At 44.3% G+C, this 26,075-nt stretch overlaps 1 protein-coding gene across 6 annotated transcripts in view; it reads left to right on the forward strand.

The window, feature by feature from the left end:
* Positions 1-26,075, forward strand: part of CRAMP1 (cramped chromatin regulator homolog 1) — a 50,507-nt gene that overhangs the window by 18,716 nt on the left and 5,716 nt on the right. For 4 of the 6 annotated variants that reach the window (XM_050317125.1, XM_050317128.1, XM_050317127.1 and 1 more), the window contains 15 exons: positions 562-610; positions 7,823-7,908; positions 8,618-8,741; positions 10,002-10,083; positions 11,099-12,364; positions 14,578-14,752; positions 18,110-18,300; positions 18,889-18,963; positions 20,085-20,166; positions 20,869-20,973; positions 21,631-21,809; positions 22,362-22,442; positions 23,760-23,994; positions 24,290-24,454; positions 25,106-25,251. In XM_050317125.1, the coding sequence (XP_050173082.1) occupies positions 562-610; positions 7,823-7,908; positions 8,618-8,741; positions 10,002-10,083; positions 11,099-12,364; positions 14,578-14,752; positions 18,110-18,300; positions 18,889-18,963; positions 20,085-20,166; positions 20,869-20,973; positions 21,631-21,809; positions 22,362-22,442; positions 23,760-23,994; positions 24,290-24,454; positions 25,106-25,251 (3,041 nt within the window). The remainder of the gene's footprint in view (positions 1-561; positions 611-7,822; positions 7,909-8,617; positions 8,742-10,001; positions 10,084-11,098; positions 12,365-14,577; positions 14,753-18,109; positions 18,301-18,888; positions 18,964-20,084; positions 20,167-20,868; positions 20,974-21,630; positions 21,810-22,361; positions 22,443-23,759; positions 23,995-24,289; positions 24,455-25,105; positions 25,252-26,075) is intronic. The other 2 variants (XM_050317129.1, XM_050317130.1) reach the window with 2 other exon arrangements.

The following is a 26,075-nucleotide window of genomic DNA, read 5'->3' on the forward strand; positions in this document are numbered from 1 at the left end:
AAATGGAGAGGAGACATGAAAGCACGTCAGAAATACTTTCAGCATTGCTAGAGGGAGGTTAATTGTTCAGTAAATAGATCTAGGCCTTACTATCACATGAATCAAGTTACCAAAATGTCCATTTAAAAACTTGCTGTGTAACGCATAGAGAAAAGTGAGAGTTACATGTTACATTTTTGTTTAGTTTTTTACTGTGTTCATTGCTATGATGCTGTTTCCTGCTTACTTTGCTACCTTAGCAACAGAGATTGAGCAGAAAGGTGAAGCTTTTCTTTTTAATACTGCAGTGTCAGATTAAAGCCCAGCATTTGAAGACAGCTGCAGTACCTAAGCTAGGGTCATTAATCCACGTGGAAAGTGTAATTTTCATGGCAAGGATCATGTAAAGTTTGCATGTTCTGAAAGTGCAAACTTTTCAGGAAGGGTGTGTTCCAGCACATTTACAGATCAGTCTTATGTGAGAATAAAATGTAGTGGCTTTGAAAACCCGACAGGACACAGGAAAGGTCGTGGCTTTATGACTGTCAGTCCTAATTCACTGTGTTATCCTATTTCCTAAAGGTATGGATGACAAGAATGCAGCGAAACTCAACGAGCTCATTCAGGCCGGGTAAGTAAGAACTTACTCCTAAAACTCATAAAACTGGGTTGGTCACCAGCTTGACTGTTGTACTGGTCATCCAGAGTCTGGGGGCATTTCTTTGTTTTGTAGAGCTGCAGTTTGACACTTTCCATTCTTAGCTTGTTTTGTATTAGGTTTTTTTTCCCCTTTTCCATGAAGCCATTAATTGTTATCAGTAAGAAATGATGGGTGAAGTTTAATAAAATTATTAAATGAGAATTCTTTAGAGAAGTTATGGTGTTATAACTATGTAGATTCACTACAGGGAATATGGAGTCGTAGAATTATTTAGGTTGGAGTAGACCTCCAAGATCATCAGGTCCAACCATTACCTCAGCACTGCCAAGGCCACCACTGACCACGTCCCAAATGCCACATATCTTTTAAATCCCTCCAGGGATGGAGGCTCTAGCCTATGCCAGTGCCTGACTACCCTTTCTGTGAAGAAATTTTCCCCAATATGCAACCTAAACCTCCCCTGGCACAACTTGAGGCCGTTCCCTCTCCTCCTGTCCCTGTTCCCTGGGAGCAGGGTCCGAACCCCCCGGCTCCCCCCTCCTGTCAGGGAGTTGCAGAGCCAGAAGGTCCCCCCTGAGCCTCCTTTTCTTCAGGCTGAGCCCCCCCAGCTCCCTCAGCTGCTCCTGCTGCTCCAGCCCCTTCCCAGCTCCATTCCCTTCCCTGCACACACTCCAGCCCCTCAATCACCTTCTTGCAGTGAGCGTTCATCTCCAGACCCTTCTGCCCACAGTGCTCACAAGTACTGACTTTCAGACCTGAAATGACCCTTCAGGACACTGGAGCGCTCAGCCCTCCAGTCACTTCTGCATCTGCTTGACTTTGAGAACGAGTGTTCTCATTCATTTCAAGGGAGAACTGTGAGATTTGGAGATTTAGTCTGTGAGTCAGTGTGCTCATAGAACACAGAAAGGGTGAGAAGTTGCTGTACTATTAGCAATGAAGGAATACCTGATGTATTTGCACATAAAATTTTCTTAAGTAGTCCAGCTTTTAGAATTTATGTTTTTTGAAGTGAAATCTCCTTGAAAGGATACTATTTGAAGGATTGTGATCACTCAGAATGCATTGGTTTGTCCTAATCACATCTTTAAAAGTGATTTGAAAACAGCATTATTTTCTGTCCGTTGCAGGTCCCTTCTTACCTTTGGTGTTATTGCTTTTAGGATGCTTCACTGGAGCAGACAAGTTACTATGGAGTAAACTTGACTGCAGACAGGAATAGGAGTTTGTCCCCTGAGTAGCTGCAGACTTTTGACTTTACCTTGCATTATATGGATACTTGATGTTGTACCTTCCTGTTGTTCCCAAATGGAGTTTCCAGAATCAGGTTTTTAGAGTCAAACAACCCTTCCTCTCCTGGGAGATGCCCTTTTTATGGTGTGTTTGTGTTGCAGGTCTTGAATGTGATTCTTAAATCACTTGTTCGTTCTTCTGTTAACTGAGGGTTTTTAAATTAGAAGAGAAATTCCCATTTAGTTTGGATTTTGTACAGTTAAAATCTAAAATATTATGTTTTTTCGTATAACAAAATTATTCTTAAAGCCAATTACTTCTTCAAGTTGGAGTTACCAGTTAAAATGGGCCTGGGATGAGCCTTTATCCCCAGCGTCACGAGTATCTGTCTAGTTCTGGATATCAGCGGTTGTTTCAGTCACTGTGTGCTTTACTGGAGAGTCTCTCTAATACTGGATCATCCAAACAAATTAAAGCACAACAAAAGAGCCTGATGACGTTTAGTGAACTGCAGCATCAATCTAGCACTTCATATGATTCAGGCCTTAGTTCTTCTAATCAATTGTTTATGAGGGCTGATGATTTCTGTCAAGTCTAGGTGCTTACTCTATAAAGGCCAGGCTTGTAACAAACCATCTTGAAGAGAGGAGTCTTTGCATTTGAAAATATTAATGCTAATCTTCTACCCCAAAATGTTAGCACGCCTAACATTAACCAGTTCAGAAATAGTTACTTTTGCATAGACTTTTTGTCTACAGACGGGAGACACATCTTTGCTTCCCTTTTTCTCCTGCATCTCTTACCCCCTTTGGTGGGTGAACCTCATCAGCTGAAGAGGAACAAACTGTGACTTCGTTACCACCTCTGTGTGCACCGTGTGAATTAATTCCCTGCATGTTCAGAGCAACCTCATAGCTTCCAGAAGCAAACACACTGCACGTATCCCAGTCGATTCAACTTCTCATCTTGCTCAGTGATGGTACAATTTTATGATCCCCCTCCCTATTTGTAAGCAGTTCTCAGTTCATAACGTGTTTCTTTCAAGTGTGACACTCCTGCTCTTCTCTGAGTGCAACACCCTTTGTAAGGCTTGTCACTGTGTGGAAAGTTGTGAGGGAAAGTGAATCCAAAGTGATTAAAAATGGGGAATGTGAACATGCATTATCCTGATGATCTGCTCCTTAAGGAGGTAAACATTTGCCTCATTTAATTGGTAAGAAAGGTCAAGAGAGGCTGAGGTTATGAGGAGCTACCTGGCAGTTTATTTGCAGGAGGGCTCCAGACCCTGGAGTTACACACTCTAATTCAGTGCTTGTTTTGCATCTCTGGTTTCTGTACTGATTTGATGGAGTGTGGAAAAACAAATGACCCAGTGAGGGAGTCATAAGAAAACCATACTTAAGAGCTTCCTAGCTGAGCTTATAACCCAGGTCACAGAGAGTAAGTAGTGCTTGAAAACTTAAATCTGTCTATGGCAAGTGCTGGCAAAGTCTTTGTGTGACCTGTTCCTATTGGACTGTTGCAGTTCAGGCCATTTGCTGTTACACATCTCTGCACTTGTCTTCAGAATGTCAGTAACAGGTAAATGAGGCTGGACCACAGCCACTGGGACAGGTGTAGCTGAATGAATGGGGGTCTCACAGGTTAAAGTTTAGGTATTTATAAATGCAATGGGGAGATAAGAATTACTCTGTAGCTGCTCCAGCTAGTTCAGCATACTCAGGTCAACACTGGCCCACACCAGCCACTCTGTTCAGTCCTTTGTGCTGAGGTTTTTATTAACAGCATTTTAATTCTACTACGTGTTTATTATGTCATTAGATTCTGTGATTAGGATGTGTAACAAGAAACAAAGATTTAGGGCACTATATCAGAACTGCTCAGTAACAAGTGTAAATTAACAAACTGAAGCGCTTTTTTTGTTTCATTTCTAGGAGTGAAACATTTTTATTTAAGTTAGTTTTTTAACACTTTACTTTTAATAAAAAAATACATATAAAGAAGTACAAATATTTTCTTGATCTCTTTGTAAATATGGATTTCTGTAAATAAGGACTTCTGGATAAGTTAAAATGAAAATCCAAATGAACCACAATAAACACCTAAATAAAGAAGTCTTGTAACGATGCAGGAGTTAAGCACAGCACTGCTCAGTGTCTGGGAGTGTTTGTGGTTTTGCCCTCCAAACTGAGAGGCTCTTTATAGCACAAGGTAAGAAAGAGAGATTGATTGCTTAGTCTGGTTCAGGTTCTGAATGTGCTTTGTGTGGGATGGAAGTGATTCTTCACTGGTTTCCATTTCCTTGGGAGAGCTCTTTGGCTGAGGGGACATCTGTAACTCCCTGAAAATCTTGATCATAAAATAGCAGTTCATCCTGAAAAAATAATGTATAAACCCCATCCTTTTAAATAGGCAAGACATACTCTTGATGTCAAGTAAGACTGGTAGTTCTGAATGCGTAGTCAGTAGAGTAACTGTTTTACCCTTTACTGCATTTGGAAACATCCAGGATCCAGGTAAGAGAAGAAAATAGGTATTTTGAAGCTAAGAGTAGTTCTGTTGCAGACCATCTCCTCATTTTTTCCCTTGAATTTGTAGAAATAGTCTTTTTCCAACCTCCCAGCCGTGGATGGCAATTAGGAAGCTGTAGTCTCTAATTATATCCACTTTTTACATTAGTTATTCTTTAGACTCTGCCTAGATTGCTTGAAGCCCATCATACTTAATGGAAAAGGGAATTAGGGAAGTTGTTCCTGTCTCTCCAAGCAGAACACCTGAATCTGTAGAGCTGGAATGTTAATTTTACAGCATGAGGGAGCAATGGAAGTCAAAGGATGGATTGCTGGAGTTGTGGGACAGTGCTGTAGTGCCAGGGTGGAAACTGCCATGGGACCTTGGCAGTGCTGTTCTGTCACATTTATGAGTGCTCTGTGTTTCTTCACTGGCTGACCAGTGTACTTTGCTTGCTGAGTTCTGGACTGTGCCATTCACCCTCAGTGCTTGGGGAATGCAGCATTCCCTGCTCCTCTTTCGGGCTGCCAGCAGGTTTGCAGTTGTTTGCTTTCTTCCAGTGCGATTTTTAGAATATCTTTGCCATAATATACTTACATTTTTCACACTTCTTTTGTGGCTTTTGTCCTAGGTTTTGGTTGTGAGGGTTGTTTTTTTTCCTCCTGTCCCTGCCCTTTTAAGCATAGGTACAGGTGGAGCCAGGAGTTTGTGATGCTGATCCACGTCTGTTTGTGAGCTGCTCTGTGGTGGTGACAGATGGTGGGTACCTGCAGCCCAAGGTGCACCTGAGCAGGTGGCAGACAAATTGAGCAGAAACAACTGCCAGGAATCCTGACTCAACAATAAATGCTTCATGACCAACTAGTTAGGCTCTTGAAGAGAAACCGAAAATGTGAAAAATTAACAGCAGCACTTCTCTTCTTCCTCCTTTCTCTTAGTCAATTAGCTCATCTGTTTTAGGTGGATCAAATGGCCTTCTGAGCAGCCAGGCCCTTCCTTCAGTCACCTTCCACTCATGTGATGGACCAATTTCCACAAAGCTTGTCTGTTTTATATAGATGTATCAGTTACTCTAACAAAAAAAGTCTCTCCACTTGTACCCTTATATTGTCAAAGTAGTAACAATAACAGTAATAATAACAACAACAACAGTAATAATGCTATTTCTGAATCTTCAGTCACATGCTTCAAGGGCACATTTGATAATAAGGAATTGCATTAGCTAAAATCAAGGAGGAGACTCAGCTTGCACGAGTAGTTCAAAAGAATTTGCTGTCTTAAAGCAGTGTAAATTTGCAATTTAGAAACCTGTTCCAAGGTGCATTGAAATTTTGGGTGATTTTCACTGGCTGTAGTGGGTTTTGTATGAGGCAATTATGAAACCTGTGTTTTTCACTTGAACAGTAGGGAACATCCAGGCATGGGCTTCCCAAAGGAGATCACCCCAGCAGTTCAGATTGCTGTAATGCTGTAGTGGACTCCTGGCAGGAACAAGGCAGTCACTTGGGCATGTTGGTGCAGCATCATTGTTTTCTGTACAGCTGTTCAGTCACATTCCCAGGCTTTGCTCTTCTGGCAGTTGGGTGCATTTGTGCATCTTCTCATATCAGTGTGACCTTTGTAAAATTGCTTACTGTGGTGACTGCGTTACTGGCAGTAAAGTAAATGTAGTTTCATTGAATCCCTGTTGTTAAAGGCTCAAGGTATGTGGTGTAAATCCTGAGGATGTGTTCCTTGGGGGTAAAACTGAGTGAAAGGGACAGTGATTTCTGGGGTCTACGGTAAAAGTTGAAGAGTTGTAGTCCTCAGCTGTTTTTCCAGTTACTGTTCTTGGAGGACATGATAATAAGTACTGTACAAAGAAATGTAATGTGTAGTTAGTTTTTATTTACTGCAAACTCTCTAGGTGCTGCCAAATCCTTCAGGATCTGTACCAGGCACTTTTATACTGGGCAGCTGCTTCTGACTGCTGGCTGAGGCCAAAGTCTGGGCCCATGAAAAAAGATGGAGATTCTCCAGCTAAAGATTCAGACCTAAGAGGGAAATTGTCCTAACACTGGCCAGCTGAATTTGAGCACAGCAGAATTTGTAGTTGAGTTTCCTGGTTTTATACGCTGCAATCCCTTTTGACATAAGTGAGTTTGGGTTCATACTGATTTGTCCTCACTTGTAGTGAAATTGGATTTATTTGCACATTAAAAAAAAGGAGAGAGAGTCCTAGTTGATTCAGCTTGTTTTCAGGATATTTATTTTCTAAAAATGCTGATTACTGATAAAATCATATCTACACTATATAAGGATCTGTATAAGAGGACATTGGAGCCTCCTGTGTTAAGGCTGAGGTGCCCATTGCAATGTCCAGAAGGGTTTCTGTGCCCTTCTCTAAGAGTGTTTACACTGGCAGAGATTGACTGTTGGACTTGGTGGGACCAACTATCTTCAAAGAATTCCTGTTTCCAAGAATTCAGGTTAGGATTAAGCTGGAAGGAAATGTGCCCTTCCAGCTCTGGGATATTCTGAATCTAGAAGTTCACAGCTCAGTAAATGAAAGTTGTTCACCCCATCAGCTCCATCTTCTCAGATCTGGCTTCATTTCTGCTGCCTTTTTGCAAATTTCCCTCTTAGCACCATAGACAAGTGCCTAATCATGTCTTCCTTACAGCATAGAAATATTTTCTAATTCCTAGAATTTCTTTCATTTTACTGCAAGGACTTATGTTCCATCCTGCTGCTTCTATGCTGGCTGATGCTTAATGTTTCAAGTTTTGGGTAGTAATGCTGCCATTGGTAACTTGGTTGGGCTCAATTCCTGCCTTTGAAGTCCCTGAAAAGAAAACATGGCTGATGGAGTGAAGAAATCAAGTAGTTCCATTGTGTGAAAATAAAAAATGACCTCTGGCTTTTAAGGATCTTTGAGACTGCTAATCTGAGACTGAAGCTAAATCATGCTGTAAAAGTTACTTTGTTGAGGTTCCTGCACAAGCTCTTAGACCTCCTGACTGTACCAGAGGAGGGGGGGGTATTTCCAAATGGAAGAATTCGCAAAAACTTCAGACTTTTTCTTCTGTAATTAAGTCAGGAGTATAAAGGGGAGACTAAAACAAACCCACTTGTCTTTTATGAAGCAGCTGTCTGTGTGGGTACTCTTCAACCCAAGTAACAGTCCTGGTCCACTCATAAAACAGCAGTCCCTCCCTGAGTGGACAGCCCAGTGTTTCATGAAAGTCTGGAAGAGGAGGATAACAAGGGTAGCACTTGCACAGTGAAAAGTAAAGTGGCAAAAAACAGTGAATACTCTTTAAACCTGCACCGCAGAGCCTTCCATTCCCCTGTGCGTTCCTGTAGCCACGATCGTGTTTGGCTCTGTGTCCCTGTCATGTCTGCATTCAGGACTGTTGTTGCTGGTGCCTCTAAGTACTTCTCTTTCCACGTATCCAGGGCTACGACTGTTCGTTACAAAGGCAGAAACCTGCGTATCAAAGCTCCCATGTGCAGGGCTTTGAAGAAGCTCTGCGATCCAGATGGTAAGAGATGCTGGAACGTGGGGTGTTTTAGCAGATGGTTGGAAGAATAGAAAATGAGTGGGCTTGTTCTGGTGTGTCCATCACTGGCAGGGAAATTTGGGATACTGTACATTTGTGCTGGGCATGGATATGTCACTGTTGTCTGTCTTGGCCTGTTTGCTTGAATAATCCCAGTAACTTCAGAGCCCACCCAGTTTTCTCACTACCTAAGCTGAAAAGGAAATATCCGCACCAGATCAGCTCACTACTGCTTTACCCATGATGCTTTCACTGTGTGTGCAGGTTAGTCCCTTTTGCCAGTGAACTAGCAGCACTATGGTGTTTAGCATTGAGCATTTTTGACCTTTCTTTATCTTCTCCCATTCAGTTATGTGTGATTTCGTTTGGTTTTTTTCTCTTCCTTTTCCTTGTTCCCAAGTAAGTAGAATCAGGTTGTTCAAAAGGTCTGAAATACTGTGTTTGTTCGAAGTTTCCAACCACCTGATTTTTGACACTGCTTGCACAGCTGGAATCTCCAGTACTGCTGCAGTGTCCAAGGATAAGAATAAACACATTGGAACAGAAGGTAATTAAGGCTCCAGTGGTGAAGCTGAGCTGCCTGGGTTGCCTGTAGGTGATGTTGGTGTCTGGTGGTTTTTATCATGTAACTGAGCACAGTGTTGTGACTGAGTTGTCCTTGCTTTGACCCTTTGTGGTTCATCTCCCTCAGGTGTGAGTGATGAAGAGGACCAGAAGCCAGTACGACTCCCTCTCAAGGTCCCTGTGGAGCTGCAGCCACGGAATAATCACGCGTGGGCTCGAGTGCAGAGTCTTGCCCAGAACCCCCGGCTTAGGTAACAGAACTGATGGTGCTGCTCAGAGTAGAACAGGGAAATAGATGAGCAGCATCCAAGCCTTGTCCTCTGTCTTCATAGAATCACAGAATCAACCAGGTTGGAAAGGACCTCTGAGATCATTGAGTCCAACCCTTGATCCAACCCCGCCGTGGTTCCCAGACCATGGCACTGATGCCACATCCAGTCTGTCCTTAAACACCTCCAGGGATGGAGAATCCACCATTTCCCTGGGCAGCCCATTCCAATGGCTGATCAATCTCTCTGTAAAGAATTTCTTCCTAATATCCAACCCAAACCTCTCCTGGCACAGCTTAAGACTGAGCGCTCTTGTCCTACTGTTGTTTCCTGGGAGAAGAGACCGACCCCCACCTGGCTACAACCTCCTGTCAGGGAATTGTAGAGAGTGATGAGGTCACACCTGAGCCGCCTCTTCTCCAGGCTCAACAACCCCAGCTCCCTCAGCCTCTCCTCACAGCACTTGTGCTCCAGTCCCTTCCCCAGCCTTGTTGCTCTTCTCTGTACCCGCTCCAGCCCCTTCCTGACCTGAGGGGTCCAGAACTGGACACAGGGGTGGCCTCCCCAGCGCTGAGTGCAGGGCAAGAATCCCTTCCCTGCTCCTGCTGCCACACTCTTCCTGAGCCAGGTTGCTGTTCCAGCGTCATTAGTGGCTGTTCATCCTGGTACTTATATCTAGTCCAGAACTCAGGGCAGCAAACATGGGGCCTGTGGTGTTGAGTGTTCTTTCAAATACAGCTCAAATACACTTTAGTGTAGTGACCAAAGATGATGATAAAAATGTCCGTTCTCCTCTCTGCATTAGATTTATTTTGTGAAATGCTTTTAAAAAGTAAATGAGAGTCCTTTGTGCCCCTTTTTGTCTTTTCTTTCTATATTTTGTGGTAGCTTTGTGCCTTGCCTACACTTCTGCAGTTAAGCTAAATCCTACCATCTTTTCCTGTGTTCTTCCATCTGGAAAAAACTCGTTTCTTGAGTCATGGCAGTCAGGTTTATCTAACAGGCTTTTAGATTGTGTGAGTTGTCATAGTTGTGAGTTATGAAGATTTTAAAGTTGTGGAATAACATATGTTTTTGGTTTTGTTGGGTTTTTTGCTCAGAGCTTGGGAGCAGTAGGTATGTTCTCGGTGATGGTGTTATAGACTGCCAGTTTATTCCTGAATTCCCCTTCCAGCATCGAGGCTATGGCTTGAACTGCTGCTGACATTTGTTCTGTTCCCTTGCTCTGTTTCTCTCACACAGGATGATCGTGGAGTTACATCGGAAGGTCTCCAGCCTCATTGAGTTCCTGAAGCAGAAGTGGGCTCTCCATGAAGTGCGGATTGTATCCTTTTCCTGCTCCATCTGTTCCGTGTGCTGTGTGTCCTGGGAGCAATTCTCTTCCGATTCTAAGTTCAGTTTGGTATCCGAAAAGGGAATCTACCTCATAAATTTACAGTCTCTGCTCAGTAAAGGTAGAGGTCAGTCTCAGCATTACTAATAGAAGCTTTCATGGGAGATCCCACAACGTTCCTCTTTGACCTCAACTCTTCTCTGCTATGATCCTGTGAAAACTAGTGAGGAATAAATGAAGCTTCTGCTTCATTTCCTCAGACAGTGATCTTAGTCTGGTTCATTATCGATGGGTGACCCCCACAGAGCCTGGATAATAACTGACAATTCTGTTTCCAATTTCAGCAAAGAGTTTAAGGACAGATCTTTGCACTTTGTGCAGTTTCACCAATGAAGGCTTAAGCTTCTTGTCACGCTGCTGCTATCTGTACACTGAGACAAACAGCATTTGGTGTGGCCTTGCCTCTGAACTCTGATGCATGCAGTAGAGGAATTTGTGAGTTAACAGCTGTTCTGTTCTCCTCTTGACTGTTTTATTTTATCCTGTTCTTGGGCCTTTCATTCAGGCTTTTCTCTTTAATTTGTGAGCCTGGAAGAGCAGCAGCATAGCACTTGAAACTTCAAAGGATCTCAGGACATGTAAGGTGGAGGCTGCCTTGCTGTGTAGTGACGTTGGAGTTTTTACTTGGATTTGTTTGGGGTATGTTGGTTGGGGGTGATTTGGGTTTTTTTTACAATTACAGTGGGGTGTGAAGCAGAGATAAGTAATTCTGTCTGAAATGGAGATTTAGTTTGTGCTTGTAGCAGGTCTTTGCTGTAGTCTTTATCACCACAAAGGACCTTATTTCTGATTATAGTGTCTTCATATCTGGGCTGAATAAAGAACATGTCCTTGATCAACTTTTTTTTTTTTTTTTACTGTTTTTTTTAAAACTTATGAAATAGTTTCCCAGGTGCTTTTTTGGAAGGGGCAGATGTTTGTTACATTCTTTGACACGTCTTTTTAGCGTAAAACACTAGAAGAACAGCAGCTTCAAGACTCCAGAGACTCAGAAACAAGAGGCAGCTTCTCAGAGGAGAAAGTGATGCTCCATCTCTTTCCAGGAGAGAACTGTACCCTCACTCCGCTGCCCGGGGTAGCCAGAGTGGTGCACTCCAAGGCTTTCTGCACTGTGCATTGGCAGGAAACGGGCAAATGCAAACAGAACACAAAAGACTCTCACTTACTCCCCCCTGCCCAAATCCTTGGCATTCAGAGTGGTCAGGGGACAGCAAGGGGACAGCTGAAATACCCACGGGGAACAGAGGGTAAGGGTGTGGGGAGGGCAGAGAGCAGTACAGAGCCCAGCAGAACCTCGCAGCCCACAGCTGAAGTTTCTGCAAGCACTGAAGATGGTGCTCTAGAGCCTGGCCAGGTGGAAGGAACAGCCTCAAATCTTGGCTTCACTAATTCCCTCCAGAAACCCCCTTCTGGCCTCCAGGATCCAGGAGGGCACCAGGAAAAGCTGAGCTCAGTGGCCTTCTGTGTGGAGGGCAGGGAGGTCCTGGCTGGTGAGCAGGCAGCTATGCTGCCCTCGTGCAGCACAGCCTGTGCTTTCAGCAAGATCCCTGATGTGGAGGAGCTCTCTCTGCTCGATCCATTCCCACGGTACATGAAGTCCTGCCAGGACCTGATTGTCCCAGAGAAATGTTCTTGCACAGACAAACTGCATGGGAAAGACTCTACCCCAGCAGCTGGTAATGCCTCTCCGGTGGCTTTTCCGAACGGGAGGAGCGCAGAGACCCCTGACTCCTGTTCCCAGCTCCTGAGGGGTGGTGTGGCTTCCCCTGGCAGTGGCCCATCCAGGTGTGAAACTCAGGCCAGCCACAGCCAGGGCCAGCAACTCGACACTTGTACCAAGGATATCACGGATGCAGTCATGGAGGATTCTCAAGAGAAGCTGGGCTCCTCGTTTCCCCCTCCACCTCAGGGACAATCCAGTACAAAGTCTCTCAAGGATGACCCGAGCCGGCTCTCCCAGCAGGTCAGAGAAGAAGGATGGAGTCTGCGAACCTCCGAGAGCCTCACGCTGGCTGAAGTCTACCTCATGATGGGCAAACCGAACAAGCTGCAGTTGGAATACGACTGGCTGGCTGTCTTGGAGCCAGAAACCCAGGATGCTAGAGAGCAAATGTCTGAGTCAAGTGCTGTCCCTGCATGTCCCACCTTTCACAAGCAGAGACTCCTGAACTGCCTTCTGAAACTCATCTCTACTGAGGTCAATCCCAAACCAGTAAGTAGCTCTTTTTCATGCTCCAGATACTAAACTCTAGTTTGATTTGGGGAATAATTTTGCCCACTTTTGTGTCCACAGTAAATCACTAGCCTTGTCTAGATCTTTGGAGGTTCCTGTGTTTAAAAAAAAAACCCAAAGATCACAACACAATCCAGCTGGCTACAGAGTGGACTTTGCTTCAGTATGCTTTTTACACTGCCTTTTAGTTTCTGGTTTGCTGTGACTCTGTGGTGTTCCAGGGAACATTTAATGTGACTACTGGAAACATCAGTTGTGAGGTGTGAGGCAGGTGCCTTCTGTCCTCTCTTAGGTTCACAGAACCCTAAAACAGTCCAGCTTGGAAGGGAGCTTGGAAGGTCATCTGATCCAACCTTTTGTGGGAAATGGAGCCTGGATGAGATTAATATTCCACATGAGAACTGCAACCCTTGATTTTCATTGTTTATGTAGTTCAAGTATGAGAGTGAAAAGGATGTATTTCTTTGGAATAGCAGAGGCAGTAGAACTGTGCCTGCCACAGTTGATTTATGTAAAAGTTCCCAGACTCCAGGATAGCTGTTTAACAGTCCCAGAAAAATACCTTCTTCCTTAGGTAGGTAGGGAATGAACATACTTTTCTTCATGTGCTTTGTAACCTGTATTTCAGGTCTGCCCTGTGATACCTGGGCAGCCATTTCCACCTAGTGCAGCCCATTGAAACTTAGTAAAACACCTTTTAAAAAGACATCAAGTTCAGTAGATCTGCTCAAATGCCTGTGATGGAGACACAATGAGTTAAAGATCCTATTCCAGCCCAGGATGCAAATGTATCCCTGTTCCCAAACACAGAGTTCTTTGATCTTTCTTCATTGGTGCAGACTTAGCCCCCATCAAAATTCCTTTTGATCCTGATTTTATAGACATAAAATGAAGAATTTTATAAACTTAAACCCATCTTTGTTCAGATGCAGCTCCAGATATAGACTTTGTTTAAACTGCAAAGGCTTTTGGTCTGACATCTCACAGATCTGGGACACTGTCTCCTCTTTTGGCATCTACTTCTGGTGACACAGGCGACAGCTAGACATGACATGATGAAACAATCACAGACTATAAAGAGGGACATCCCTGAGACCTGGGGGGAGAGGGGTAGAAGAAGGGGCAGAAAAAACCAGCAGTTATGATTTGCATGTGTTTCCCTGTCACTTTTTTTATCAAAGCAGCACAGTGCTACTGAACAATAAAGCAGCTCTGTCAGATGTACCATATCGTACACTCCAGCAAAAAGAAGGAACACACCCTTTCATTTGTCAAATACCACTTTATTCTTGCTGTGGTTCAGAAAAAGATACTCTCCTTGCAGCATGAATGTAACAGCACTGATATTCCAGAGGCCAGGAGGATATTTACTGCCTCACTGAAAGTACTGTAGACATTTTAAAGTTGCATTTCATCAAATAATGACAGGAACCATAATATTTTTGCCACAGGGTACTTTAAGAGGAAGGATTGATTGTGTGCATCCCTGCTGTTTTCTCCAGATAATCTGTTAACAGCCCAAACAGCCTGCTCTGCTGTGGTTTGTTCCTTAAATGAAGATCACCAGCATAAAACAAACTATGGCAAATGGCATTGCATTTGAGTGGAGGGGGTAATTTTAAGCCTGTGGTTGCCCACAGATTTCTTAAAAGGGAGTGTTTTCTAGAAAACAGCTTAAACAACATAATGAAACAACTGGATAGGCCTGGAAAAGTAGTGATGTGCCATGTACCTCATTTGTGCTGTGTTACAGTGTGAAGGAGAAGGGAAGGGAGAAAATTCAAAACTCTACTTGATTAGAATTAAGAGCAAAATGTTTTTGTCCAGGTGTGTTTCCCACCAGAGCAGCCCTTTGGATGGAGTTTATGAAAACTAGTTTTGCACTGAATTAAAACCAACACTTTTTTTTTCTTTTTATTTCTATCCTGGAGTCATCCAGCACACACTGTGTGAAGCTTGTTGAGTGTTAACCCAATTGTAACATAATGAGTGATGGTGAGCTGGTGACATCTAACACTGCTGAATGGATAGGAAGGCAATTTCAGCAGCCCCACACCCCTGCTAGGAGGTATTGCTTAAGACTACTGTAAAGTATCCTGGTCAGATTTGTATTTCCAGGCTCCCTGAGCAGAGTGAGTTTCCCCAGACATGGTTGTGGCAGCACACAGTGTTCATTTGAGGTGCCTTTGCAGACGCCCGAGATGAGCTCCGTCGCCACGTCCCCGATCAAGCCTGCTCAGGAGGAGCAGTCCCTGACACCCCCAGGGAAGGTGATTGCCATCAGCACCAGGAGCCCAGGCTGCGCACGCAATCAGGCTGCCCTTCGCAACAAGACTTTTTCTCCTGGTGCTGCTTCCAGCTCCTCAGGTGAGTATTCCCAGAAATCCCTTAGCAGAGATCTGCCCATTAGTACCTCACATCGTGATGAGAACCTCCCAGTGATGGAACACTACAAAAAGGACTGCTCTGACTCTCAGGAACTTCACCATCTGAGAACATTGGTGTGTGTTAATTTGCTTTAGAATTGTCCTCAGTTCAGTGCTGCTTTGAGTCCTGAGTAACAGTGCACATCAGCAATGCAGTTCACAGTCCAGGAGAACTCCCCTGAGTCACTCTTACAGAGTGTTTGTGGTTTTTGGGAGCTGTGTGGTGGTTTAACCCCAGCCAGCCACTCAGCCCTGTGCAGCTGCTCGCTCACTCCCCTCTAGTGGGATGGGAGAGAATTGGAAGAGAAGTGAGAAAATTCATGGCTTGAGATAAAGGCAGTTTAATAGGGAATGCAAAAGCCACACAAGCAATGCAAAACAAGGAATTCATTGCCCTTTCCCCTGGGCAGGCAGGTGAACACCATCCCCAGGACAGCCGGGCTCCATCACAAGGAACAGTTACCGGGGAGGTCAAACACCATCACCCTCAATGTCTACCCCTTCCTTCTTCTTCCCCCCAGCTTTGTTTGCTGAGCATGATGCCAAATGGCCTGGGATACCCCTGTGCTCAGTTGGGATCAGCTGTCCTGGCTGTGTCCCCCCCAGCTCCTTGTGCACCCCCAGCCCCCTCGCTGGCAGTGTGGGGTGAGGAGCAGCCAAGGCCTTGAGGCTGTGTAAGCCCTGCTCAGCAGTGACCACAACATCCCTGGGTTATCACTCTGTTTGCAGCACAAATCCAAACCCACTCCACTGAAGAAAATGAACTCCTTCCCAGCCCAAACCAGCACAAGCTGACTGGCATAGGGTGTGGGATCTCAGGAGAGCATCGGCTCACAGAGCAGGTGACTAAATACGTGGTGTAAAGTTTGTTGATAAATAATTACTGAAAATTTCCTGTGCCATCCTGCCATTATTGGTTTAGATTAGATATTAGGAAGAAATTCTTTCCTGTAAGGGTGGTGAGGCCCTGGCACAGGTTGCCCAGAGAAGCTGTGGCTGCCCCATCCCTGGAAGTGTCCAAGGCCAGGTTGGACGGGGCTTGGAACAACCTGGGCTGGTGGAAGGTGTCCAGTGGCAGGGATGTTGGAAAGAGATGAGCTTTAAGATCCCTTCCAACCCAAATCAGCCTGTGATTCTGTCATTATAAGATGCAGAATGACTGTGAGTTACCTTTTCTTTTACTAGTAGGTACAGCTGCTGTAACCTGTGAGCCCCAACCATGAAGGTCAGGAAATTCAGTCCTGTGCTTCAGCCCAGTTGCATTTACCACCAAATATTTATGACTTTAGGAAAGTCTATGAAGGTGTTGGGGTTACTGGGACCAGTTGTGATTCTTAGGCTGTCCTTTTCACACCCCTGCTGTGAGAAGCAATGGACCCAGTTAACTGGTGCTGTAAAACACAGTTGGTGCTCTGGGTGGTTTTCATTTAAGATGACATTAGAGCAATTTCACCTTTGTCTAAAGCTTCATTGCACTGACTTCTAGGCAAGGTCATACTTACTTAAATATCTAGTAAGAGGCAATAATTTAATAGATCAAACAGATAAATTACATTTCAGTGAGATCCACAGGCTCAAAGGACTTTTTAAATCTTTTTCAGTCAGACTTGAAGTAGAATCAAACTTCCTCGTTTTGCAACATGAAATTGTACTTCATGCTTCTCTAATGCCTCGACATTTTTTTCTGAAGCATTTTAAACAAGGATAAGGTTCATCCACTGAGGATCCTGGGCAGCAACAACAAGAAAATAATAGTATTTGTATCTGATCCCCTAGAAACAGACACCTGTTCTGTAGGAGCAGAGCTTCTGTGATTCAAAACCAGATATAATTGTCCATGTTGGTCTTTGATTTGCACCACTGGGTTACAAGTAGCTCTGTGCTTTAACATACTTTTAGGAAGCAGGTAGCCTTTGGTGTGAAGTGGCAAACACAGACTCTGTAGTCCTGCTTTTGTACCTATCAAAGATGGCCACGTTGGCTGCAGCTCAGTGCTTTGGGAACAGAGGAGCAGTACAAGTGTGTTCAGTACAACTGTTACACCCAGTTAACTACTTCAGCCCCTCAGCAACTCTACCTGGGCCTTGGGGATGCATTCCAGGGTGTCAAAAAGGTACCCGAGTCTGAGATCCCCACCCTGGGTTGGGTTGTTTTGGTAGACAAACTGAATCCTTTTTATGAGCCCTGATAAGGGTGTTCTGGATCTAAAATAGGATTCTTTGTGGTCTGGATTGCAACCTGTAGTATAGAGTAGTTACTGAGCTCCTTTGTATCCTCACACAGTGCTAGTAAATGACTGCGGTAATTTGGTCAGGCAGGAGACATAAATTTATGTTTCTTTGCATTTAGTTGATTTTTAGGTACATAAGCACACTGAAATTTTAACTAACCTTTGAAAAAAGAATCTAGAGCAGCAGGGTAGAGGTGGCCATTTTGTCTTTTAAACAGGAGGATAAAACCTGCAGGTTTATTTGTTCAGTAAATAAAGTCTGATGTTCTTCAGAACACTTCTGAACACTGTTGCATATCTCTACTGTAGTGAGTAAGGAAGGCCAGTGTTCTGTGTGGAGAGAGACGGGTCCATGTCTTGGGGACCTCAGAATGACAGACTAACTGTGCTGGCTTTCCCCTGAGCTGGCTGCCTGCAAGGTGGGCACAGCACAGGGAAATCCTACTGTATTTTTTACACTTAAATGTAAACAGAAAAGTTTTACTCAGACCAGCTGCCATTATTTCATAGTGCCAAATGTATTTGAAGAGAGTCCTTCTTTTGGAAGGTATTTGGGTAAAATGATCTCTGCTCTGCCACCAGAATCTTATTGGGGTTGCACTTTGAATCACTATGGAAAAAGGGGTGTGGGGAGTGTAAATAAATCATGAATGCTGTGTTTGTGATGGGTCTGTGTTTGTATTATCTTCCCCTACATAAGGAGTGGTGGATATATAGTTTGTTTACTGGGATAGGCTCTCAAGTATTCCTATAAACTGGTTATCACAGTCTGTGTGGGGCTGAAAACTGAGGGCTTCAATTCTAGTTACTTTAGCAGGGTAAAATGGCTTTTAACCCCCTACTTCCAAGGATTTCAAAGCAAGTGAATGTTAGTGGTATCCCTGTGAAGCAGGTAAATACTGTCGGTTTGCAGGTGGGAAAACTGAAGCATGGAGAGATCCCTGACTTGGGATCACGCACAGCTGGTGGCAGAGTCCCAGCTCTCTCTGTGATCCTTCAGTTACTAAACAGTTACTTCCTGGTTTATTTTCACTTAATCTCATTTGAATTGCTGTTAAAATCTTCTAGGTTTGAGAAACCTCCCTAGACCTCTCTTGGTGGCTGGCCCTTCGAGTTCCGGGAGCGCCGAGGCTGACAGTGGGCTCTTTGCAGTGCCCACGACCCTGCCCCCCAACAGCCGCCACGGGAAGCTGTTCCTGCCCAGCAAGGAAGCAGAGCTGACCTTTCGGCAGCACCTGGACACCATCAGCATAAGTGAGGTGACTGAGTGGAAAATGCAGCCTGAGCCGCCTTCCAGGAGGTGTCCCAGGGATTTGGGGATTTTGGGCTCAGTGCTTCTCACGATGCTCAAGTCTAACATTGTATTAGCTGAGATGAGTCAGATTTGGAGTATATAACTGTGCTTTGAAGTGACATTACCTGTTCAGACCCGAGTCTGAGTGACATCACACAGCCCAATGAAACTGGTTCACTCTCTTAAGTTGTTCCAGCAAATATATTTGCCAGGTTTAGCAAAAACTGATCCCCTTCTGATGTGCAGCTCATTTTAACACAACCTCATTGCTGTATTTAAGTCAAATACAATCTCAGTAAAAACTTCCTAGGAAGCTGCAGTAGTTAAGTAGTGAAGTGCTTTTTTTGAGGAGAAAGCTTTATCTCCATAAAGAAAAATACATTCTTGGTGGAAAATGTTCTGACTGTAGCAGAAAGGATATTGTGTTGTCTGAAACAAACCACAGTGTTTTAATGAACTTTTGAGTCAACTTTACTGACAATCAGAGTCCAGGAGGTATAATTTATTCTAGGTCTGGATGCTTAAAGTACTTTGTAATGCTGTTCTTGTCCAGATGCAGTCGGACTTCTTCCTGCCGAAGCCCAGGAAGTTACGGAACAGGCACTTGCGGAAGCCGTTGGTAGTCCAGGTCAGAGCAAAGTGTGAATGCCTCTTTTGCTCCCTGAGTAGGTATCAGTAAGGCTACAGTGATTTGAACCTAACGAAAAATTGAATTTCCCTCATACATCCACTGGAAAAGTGAAGCTGAACATAGGAAGGAACAGACATTCAGTCTCTGGTGTAACCAGCCACGTTACATTCCCTGGGTGAGAAATATCAACAACAGCAGAAGTCCAGTGCCCCTGGGGTGGTTTGGAAAAGTAAAAAAGCCTCTGCTCTGGAAGCAGGTTCTGCTGCCTGGGCCTGCTGGTGCTGAGGCAGGGGAAGCGTGTCCCTGTGCTGGCAGTTGGAGCTGGCAGCCCTATTACAACAAGATCTCCCTTTAGATACTTTTCCTGCTTCCTGCTCACTAGTGCTGTTAAACTGTGGTGGGTATAAACCTCTAGTGAAATAAACCATAACACACTTTGACAGAACAATGATTCCAGGGGAAAACATGGAGTTTGCAAAGAGATGTATGGAAAAGGTGGCTTGTTGTCATGGTGCTTTTGCAGCAGACAGGTACTGCCCTCCTTCAGACTGCTCTAATAACCCAGGGAAAAGGCAAAGTTCCCAAGTGCCAATATACCTTTTGTCTCCTCTGCTCTGTATAAGAGTAGGAGACTCAGAAATTAACCCCTGGTCTATTTTTTTGGTCCTGGGATCTTCAGATCTGTGCAATTCTCTGTTTTTTAAGAGCTCTGAAGTACATACAGTTGTCTCATTAATTCACACTTGTTCAATTTTAAGGGAAGATCAGTTTGCACAGAGAGTAGGTGCTGTCCTTAAGATCACTGTTGTAATTCTGTGAGAGATTTGAAAAATACTGAAAGTATAATCAGAGAGGAATATAGTTCTAATCAGCATTTCTCTGAGAATTTTCCATGTGGAAATTTTCTCTTGTAATAATTTACAGAGAAAATACATTATTCCTATCTGTAACTTCTTTATCAAGAGTACACAGGCCTTGTTGCTGTGTCTGCTGCATGGTAGTGAAGCCGTGGAAATACTCTGTTTATTCTGGATGGTCTCATGAACTTCTGTGCTTTCTGAGATGAGCATTACCCTTTGTGTTTAAATCTGTTCTGGTTTATTGTTTCTCTCATGTAGAGAACACTGCTCCCCAGGCCGTCTGGAAATCCATCCCAGCATGTCTGTTCCTTTTCTATCTTATCCAACTCATCCATTACAGGTGAGTCTGCGTCTCTTTTAGCACTTCTGTGGTCTGGAAAGTGTCCCTTAAAACTGCATAAAAGAGTAATTTCTAAAAAGAGGAAAATGCCCTGTCAAAACAACAGTGTCATCAGCCCACAGGATGATGGGAGTTTTCTCCTGAATCATTGTTAAGCAAATGATGCTTGTGATAGAAATTTTTTCTTCAATTTCCCAATACTGAAAGTAGGGAAGAGCAAGGAGTTCTCAACAGGGAGACAAAATTTGGAACAAATTACTTAGATAGAAGTTTTTGTTCTGCAGTGTGTAATCATTTGTTTAGATTTATTATTGGGGTTTCTCTAGTACCTGGCATACTGTCTAAATTTCATACAATATAATCAGTGCACTGCCCACGTGTCCTTTTCTGCTGGTATACTCCTGAGTACAGGTGTGGTAGTACAGGTGATTCCCCATCAAAGCCAGCATGAGACCTTAAGGGTTGTCTTCACTGACAGTATGAGAGCAGCCCCACTAGCACAGCAGCACTTGCTGTTGCGTGTCTGTGGCAAGGCACTGGTTAGTTCACATCATATTTCAGCTCTCTTCCATCATCTCCATCACTTGCATTCCTGGGGTTTGCTGCTGCTTGGAATTTATTTGCTTCCACTGAACTGTGTTGTGCTCTGCTTTAAAGGTGTTAGATTTCATTTGCCTGAGAGGTATTAATCCTTCCCCCTAGGGAGAGGTTCATTTCGGCCAATCCAGTCCTCACTGACTAAAGCTGCTGTTTCTCGTCCGATTGTGCCCAAAGTTCTTCCAACACAGGCCACCAACCATCTGTCTAGTAAGTGGTTCCAAATCTGCAATAAAAGCCGTGCTGGTGCCCCCCAGGCAGATACTATCTTGCAACATAGAGTGGGTCCCATCATTAGAATGGTTAGTGAGGTGAAAACAGTGACTGCCTCTAGGTTTTACCTAGAGGATTATTTGGGATGGAAAGATATTCAGATGTTTGAAGTGGATTTTAAAAGGTCCAGGTGAGGTCAACCCTTGCAAGAACTTAAGTGTTTTAAATTGAGTCTATATGGCTGCTAGAGGCAAGGTAACAAAATAAGGCTCTGTTGTTTCTAGAGCCCCTCAAGCAACCCATAGGAAACTTCTAGAAATTGCATAACAAAATACTTACCAATTTGCAGGACAAAAAAGGTAAAAAATATTGGAGGAAAGGGTGGGGGGAAAACTGGGATGTTTCTCATCTATTTTGATATACCCGGTAACAGGCTGAAACGGGGCAGAAAAGTTAAACCTTTTAGCTAAGAGCAATGCTACCCTTGGTGCAGAGGAGCGGCTGACCCAGCAGATCAGGTGTTCCCATGGCCACTTTTTATGTGGGTTAAGTTTTCACTCATTGAGTCATTTTAAAACATCATCTTTTAGAGAATCACGGTAAAGTGAAGAAAAGGCTTGTAATGTGGTTTTTGGGTTTTTTGTTTCACACAAGGTGCTATTGACTTGGCAGCTAAGAGTGCTGGCATCATCCCCGGCAGCCCCATGCCTGTCCTGGATGCAGATGGTTTGCCAGGGGTGTCTCCGCTGTCACCGGACGCGGTGCCCACGGTGGTGACAGGGCAGGAGCCAGCAGTAGCACATCAGAACGGGAGCTCCATCACCACTGTGGAGGTCAGAGGCTCTTCAGTGACCTTTTTTCAAGTGCTTAAGTGTCTTGCTCTTTCATTGTGTCAAAAAGCTGTATTATGATGACTCCTCTGTGAGCTTTTCCCTGGGGCTTGGTGGTAGACACTGAAGTCATGGCAGAGCAGTGTCTGTTTTATGTGTGTTTTTGGGGTTGAGGGATCAAATCATCACCTCATTGAGCAGGTTTCCATCCTGTAAAGCGGCTTGCAGCTGTGCGTGTTGAACTTGGCCATCCAGAAACCTGGCTTAAAAAAAAAAAAAAAAGGATAGCATTTCAATAGACTAATTCAGGAGGAAATCTGGCCCAAAACAGGGACTTTTAAGGATGTATTTGGAATGGGAGCTCTGATTTCTCCTTGCCGTTTCTTTCATTGAGACCAAGATACATGTTAGTTGGTGTCAGTCCTCTCATCACATTCCCAGGGAGTTGATGGACGGTTTTAAAAGACATGACATGTGTAAAGAGGATAAAGCATAATAGGCCCTTGTCCCTTCCCTCCCCAACTGGTCACTCACGTGGTTTCTGTTGTGTTCCAGGGCTCAGGCCCTGGGTGTCAGGTACCGTTCATCAACCTGCCGACACGGCCTGAGCAGGAGGCAGTTCCTGATGGCTTCCAGGTACAGTGTGTGCTGAGAGAACAGTGCTGGGGAGTGGGGAATGTTCTCTGAGAACACCACTGGTATTGCTGGTTTAAACCCCATGTCCCCAGGTGATCATGCACCACTGGCACTGTCTGGTGGGAATGAAATCCCTGGCATCTGAAGGAATTTAAAGAAATTCAGGAAAGCTGCTTAAATATATGTGGGTGCTGTGCCCTAAACTCACAGTGAGGCTGACAGTGCCTGACCTGTGAAGGACAAACAGGCTTTACACATCTCTTGGTGGAGCAGAGGAGTTGATGATTGCTCTGCTCTATCTACGTGTGTATTTTAGACATCCCAAGGAGGTTTCAGCAGCTGGCAGTCCTGCTGCCTGGGTGTTGCTGAAGGAGGAATATTACAGCTAAAAGCCTGATTGCAATGCCAGAATCCTGTCCAGAGGATCTCTGTTCTTTGTGCTGGATCCAGTAAGACATGAACAGATACCTAAAGGGTAACTGTGGCAGCACGTAAGTTGTGGGAGCGTTGTCATCCTGTCCCCAACCTCTCTCTCCAGTGGGATCCAGGACCTGGTGTTGGATACTTAAGCCTCAGAGTACAGGTTGTTTTCAGTGGAGGCTTTTTCCACCCTTCCTGTGACACCTGCATGTGAAAAAGATCAAATTAGTTTGATGGGAGAGCTTAAAGGAAAGGAAAAATTTTTTCTAGCACAGAAGTTAGGAAATGAACCTATGAGATAATTACTGTGGTAATGGGCCTTGGGTTCTGGTTCTTGTTCTCAGGACAGCTGTGTATACACTACATCAGAAAAACAAAATTACAGGTCTAAGATGAGGTAATGAGACTCCTTAAAGATCAGTTGAGTTTTGGGAAGTCTGGCTGTTAAGCGTGAATAAAAAGTGAGTTACCAATCTAAAATACCTGTATACTCTTCAAGCAGTTATAGGATTTTTGCCTATACAAATACAAATTAATACATATTTCTTAGGAACTCTCTTGTATATTCATCAAAATGATGTTAATTTTATGATTATACAAAGATGCTTGTTTCTGTTGTGTAGGCATTTTAATTATTTTTTGGAATGTTTTTTGAAATGATTTGGCAGGATATGGGCTGAAGCACATTTGTTCATGCTTACAGATATTTTTCATGAAAATAATACAAATTTATTATATAAATAATATATTCCTCTAATTTTAGGAATATTATGTACTGGATTTTTTTTTCCTCTTAAAGTCTGGTTTTAATCTGATACTCAGGAGCTAAGCTGTGCTTTTTAGATTTCCAAGTTCTTCATAAATTTATGAACAATTAACTCTGTTTCTTGTTAACAGGGCACATCAGTCCTTTCTCTGCCAGAACTGGCCAAGACTCCTCTCCAGAATGGTCTGTCCACCCCTCCACTTCCATCATCAGACGCTTCCAGTACCCGGCTCTCTCCTCCCAACGTTTCTGCTCTCTTGGATATTTCCCTGCCCGGACCACCTGAAGATGTGCTTTCCCAAGGGGAACCTGCCACTCAGATCAGTGATTCCATCATTGAAATAGCCATCAGCTCTGGCCAATACAGTAAGTCTGAGCTTAACTAAAGACTGCCTATCAAGTTAAAAGAAAATCCCAAATCACTGTCATCTTACACGTCAGCAGAAACTTTTCCAGGAAGCAGTTCTTGGGTTGTGGGATTTTTGTGGGATTTTTTTTTTTTTAAATATCTGTTTGCAAATAAAATTCTGTGCTTGGCCTTTATTTTCTAGCAGATATGGGTGAGGGGCTTGTTGTTTTGGGTTTTTTCCTTTCTAAACAAAAGTTGGTGCAGTGTCCTGTAACCGCATTGACTGAATCAGTGCCCTGACATTGGTTTCAGGTGAAGGTGTTTCTCTCTCTCCTGCAAAGCTGAATGGCAGTGACAGTTCCAAAAGTCTTCCGTCCCCATCCAGTAGTCCTCAGCAGAACTGGATTGCATCTCCCAGCCACGATCCCCAGTGGTACCCCAATGACTCCACAGACTCCTCCCTCAGCAGCTTGTTCTGTAAGTGTCCAGATGCAGAGAAGTGCCCAAAAAGTGCTTTCCTGTAAAAAAGAGTCAGGACACTTTTTATCAGAGGTGAATCCTTTGGAAAATTGTAAACCCAGTAGGATGTTTGTAGAATTATTCCATGACTTCTTGCTTTCATTTCCACTGTGTTGCCCTGAATACATTTTCCTTCTCTTTGCAAGTCTGTTCCTGAAAAGATCCCGTTGCTAGATTATGGTCCATACCCTGGGACAAGTAATTCCTTGGCAGTTCTTTGTAGTCTGTTTGGAGCCTGACTCATTGGTTAGGGTGAGACATTTGGGCTGCTGTGCCAAAGTGAAAAGATGCCCTTGGCTTTTCTGCTGGAGAAACAGACTTTGTTGTGTGCTTGGCAAGCACTGTCTCAAAGACATGAGGTCACTGGGGTTGGTTGTGGTTTGGTTGTTGGTTTGGGTTTTTTTTCATTAATAGTTCATGGCGCCAGTGTAATGAGTGTCCCTACTCTTAGCAGTGTGCTGATGGTGTCCATGCTGGTAACACATCATTTTTTAAGAGACAGGAGAAATGGATGTCTGTCCTCCATTTCCTACTTCCTTTTCCTTCTCTTTACCCTCCCAATTGCACGTGCTCGGTGCAGTGACCTACTGATGTGCCTGTTCTTTGTAGCGAGTTTCATCTCCCCGGAGAAGGGACGAAAAATGTTGCCAACCCCTGTTGGGAACACCAGTGGCACCTCCTTGCTGGGCCCCAGCCTGCTGGATGGGAACTCGCGGGACTCCTTTGTGTCGCGGTCTCTGGCAGATGTGGCAGAGGTACGTCAGCACCCTGCACTCAGGCCTGCTTCCTCCTGCGGGGCAGTCACTGAGTACTGTCCACCAGACCCTCCTGAGATACTTCTAAGGCCAAGGTGCTTTGGCACCTGTGCTCCAGCTCAGTAAAAGAGCATTGGAGTCGTAACAGAGAGATGTAAAATGAGCTGAGGGTACTCGGCACCAGAGCTGGTGTGAGGAGCTCTTGTGAGCAGGTTCCTTTTGGTGGGGGAGGTTGTGTTCATGTGTTCTGTGTGTCCTGCTTTGTAGAGCGGGAACTGAAAGTACTAAAGATGAGAGAAAGGTTAACAGTGATGCAGCTACAGCACAGTTGGAGGGCTGGAGGAAGAAATAAATAGGTCCAGAAGGAAGAAACAGGAGATGGCTAATACAAAGTTACCTGAGAGAATGGCAGAAGGTCCTGTGCTGCTGAGTTATTGTCTCTGTTGTGTTGAACTCTTTTTAAGGGGTAGAATGAAGCCCAGCAGTTATTAAGGCTGTGACATGCTTGAGGACAGAGCTCCCTTGCAGAGGGACAGACATGACGAACGAGCTGCAGGAACGTTATGGAACTCAGCAAGGAAAATGTAAAGTCCTGCCCTGGGAAGGAATAACCCCACAGCAATATGGGCTGTTTGGGAAGCAGCTCTGCTGCCCCTGGGGATGCTGATAGAGCTGAGCGTGACCCGGGGCATCTGTGGCACCCGGGGCGATCAACAGTGTCAGGAGCTGTTTTAACAGGAGTGTGGCCAGGATACTGAACAAAATGATGATTAACCCACTCTACTCTGTAGAGTAACAGAGTCTAATCTGCCTGCTGTGAGATC

This window comes from Myiozetetes cayanensis, unplaced genomic scaffold, assembly GCF_022539395.1.
Source record: "Myiozetetes cayanensis isolate MyiCay16 unplaced genomic scaffold, myiCay2020 scf20-37, whole genome shotgun sequence".
Lineage (NCBI taxonomy): Eukaryota > Metazoa > Chordata > Aves > Passeriformes > Tyrannidae > Myiozetetes > Myiozetetes cayanensis.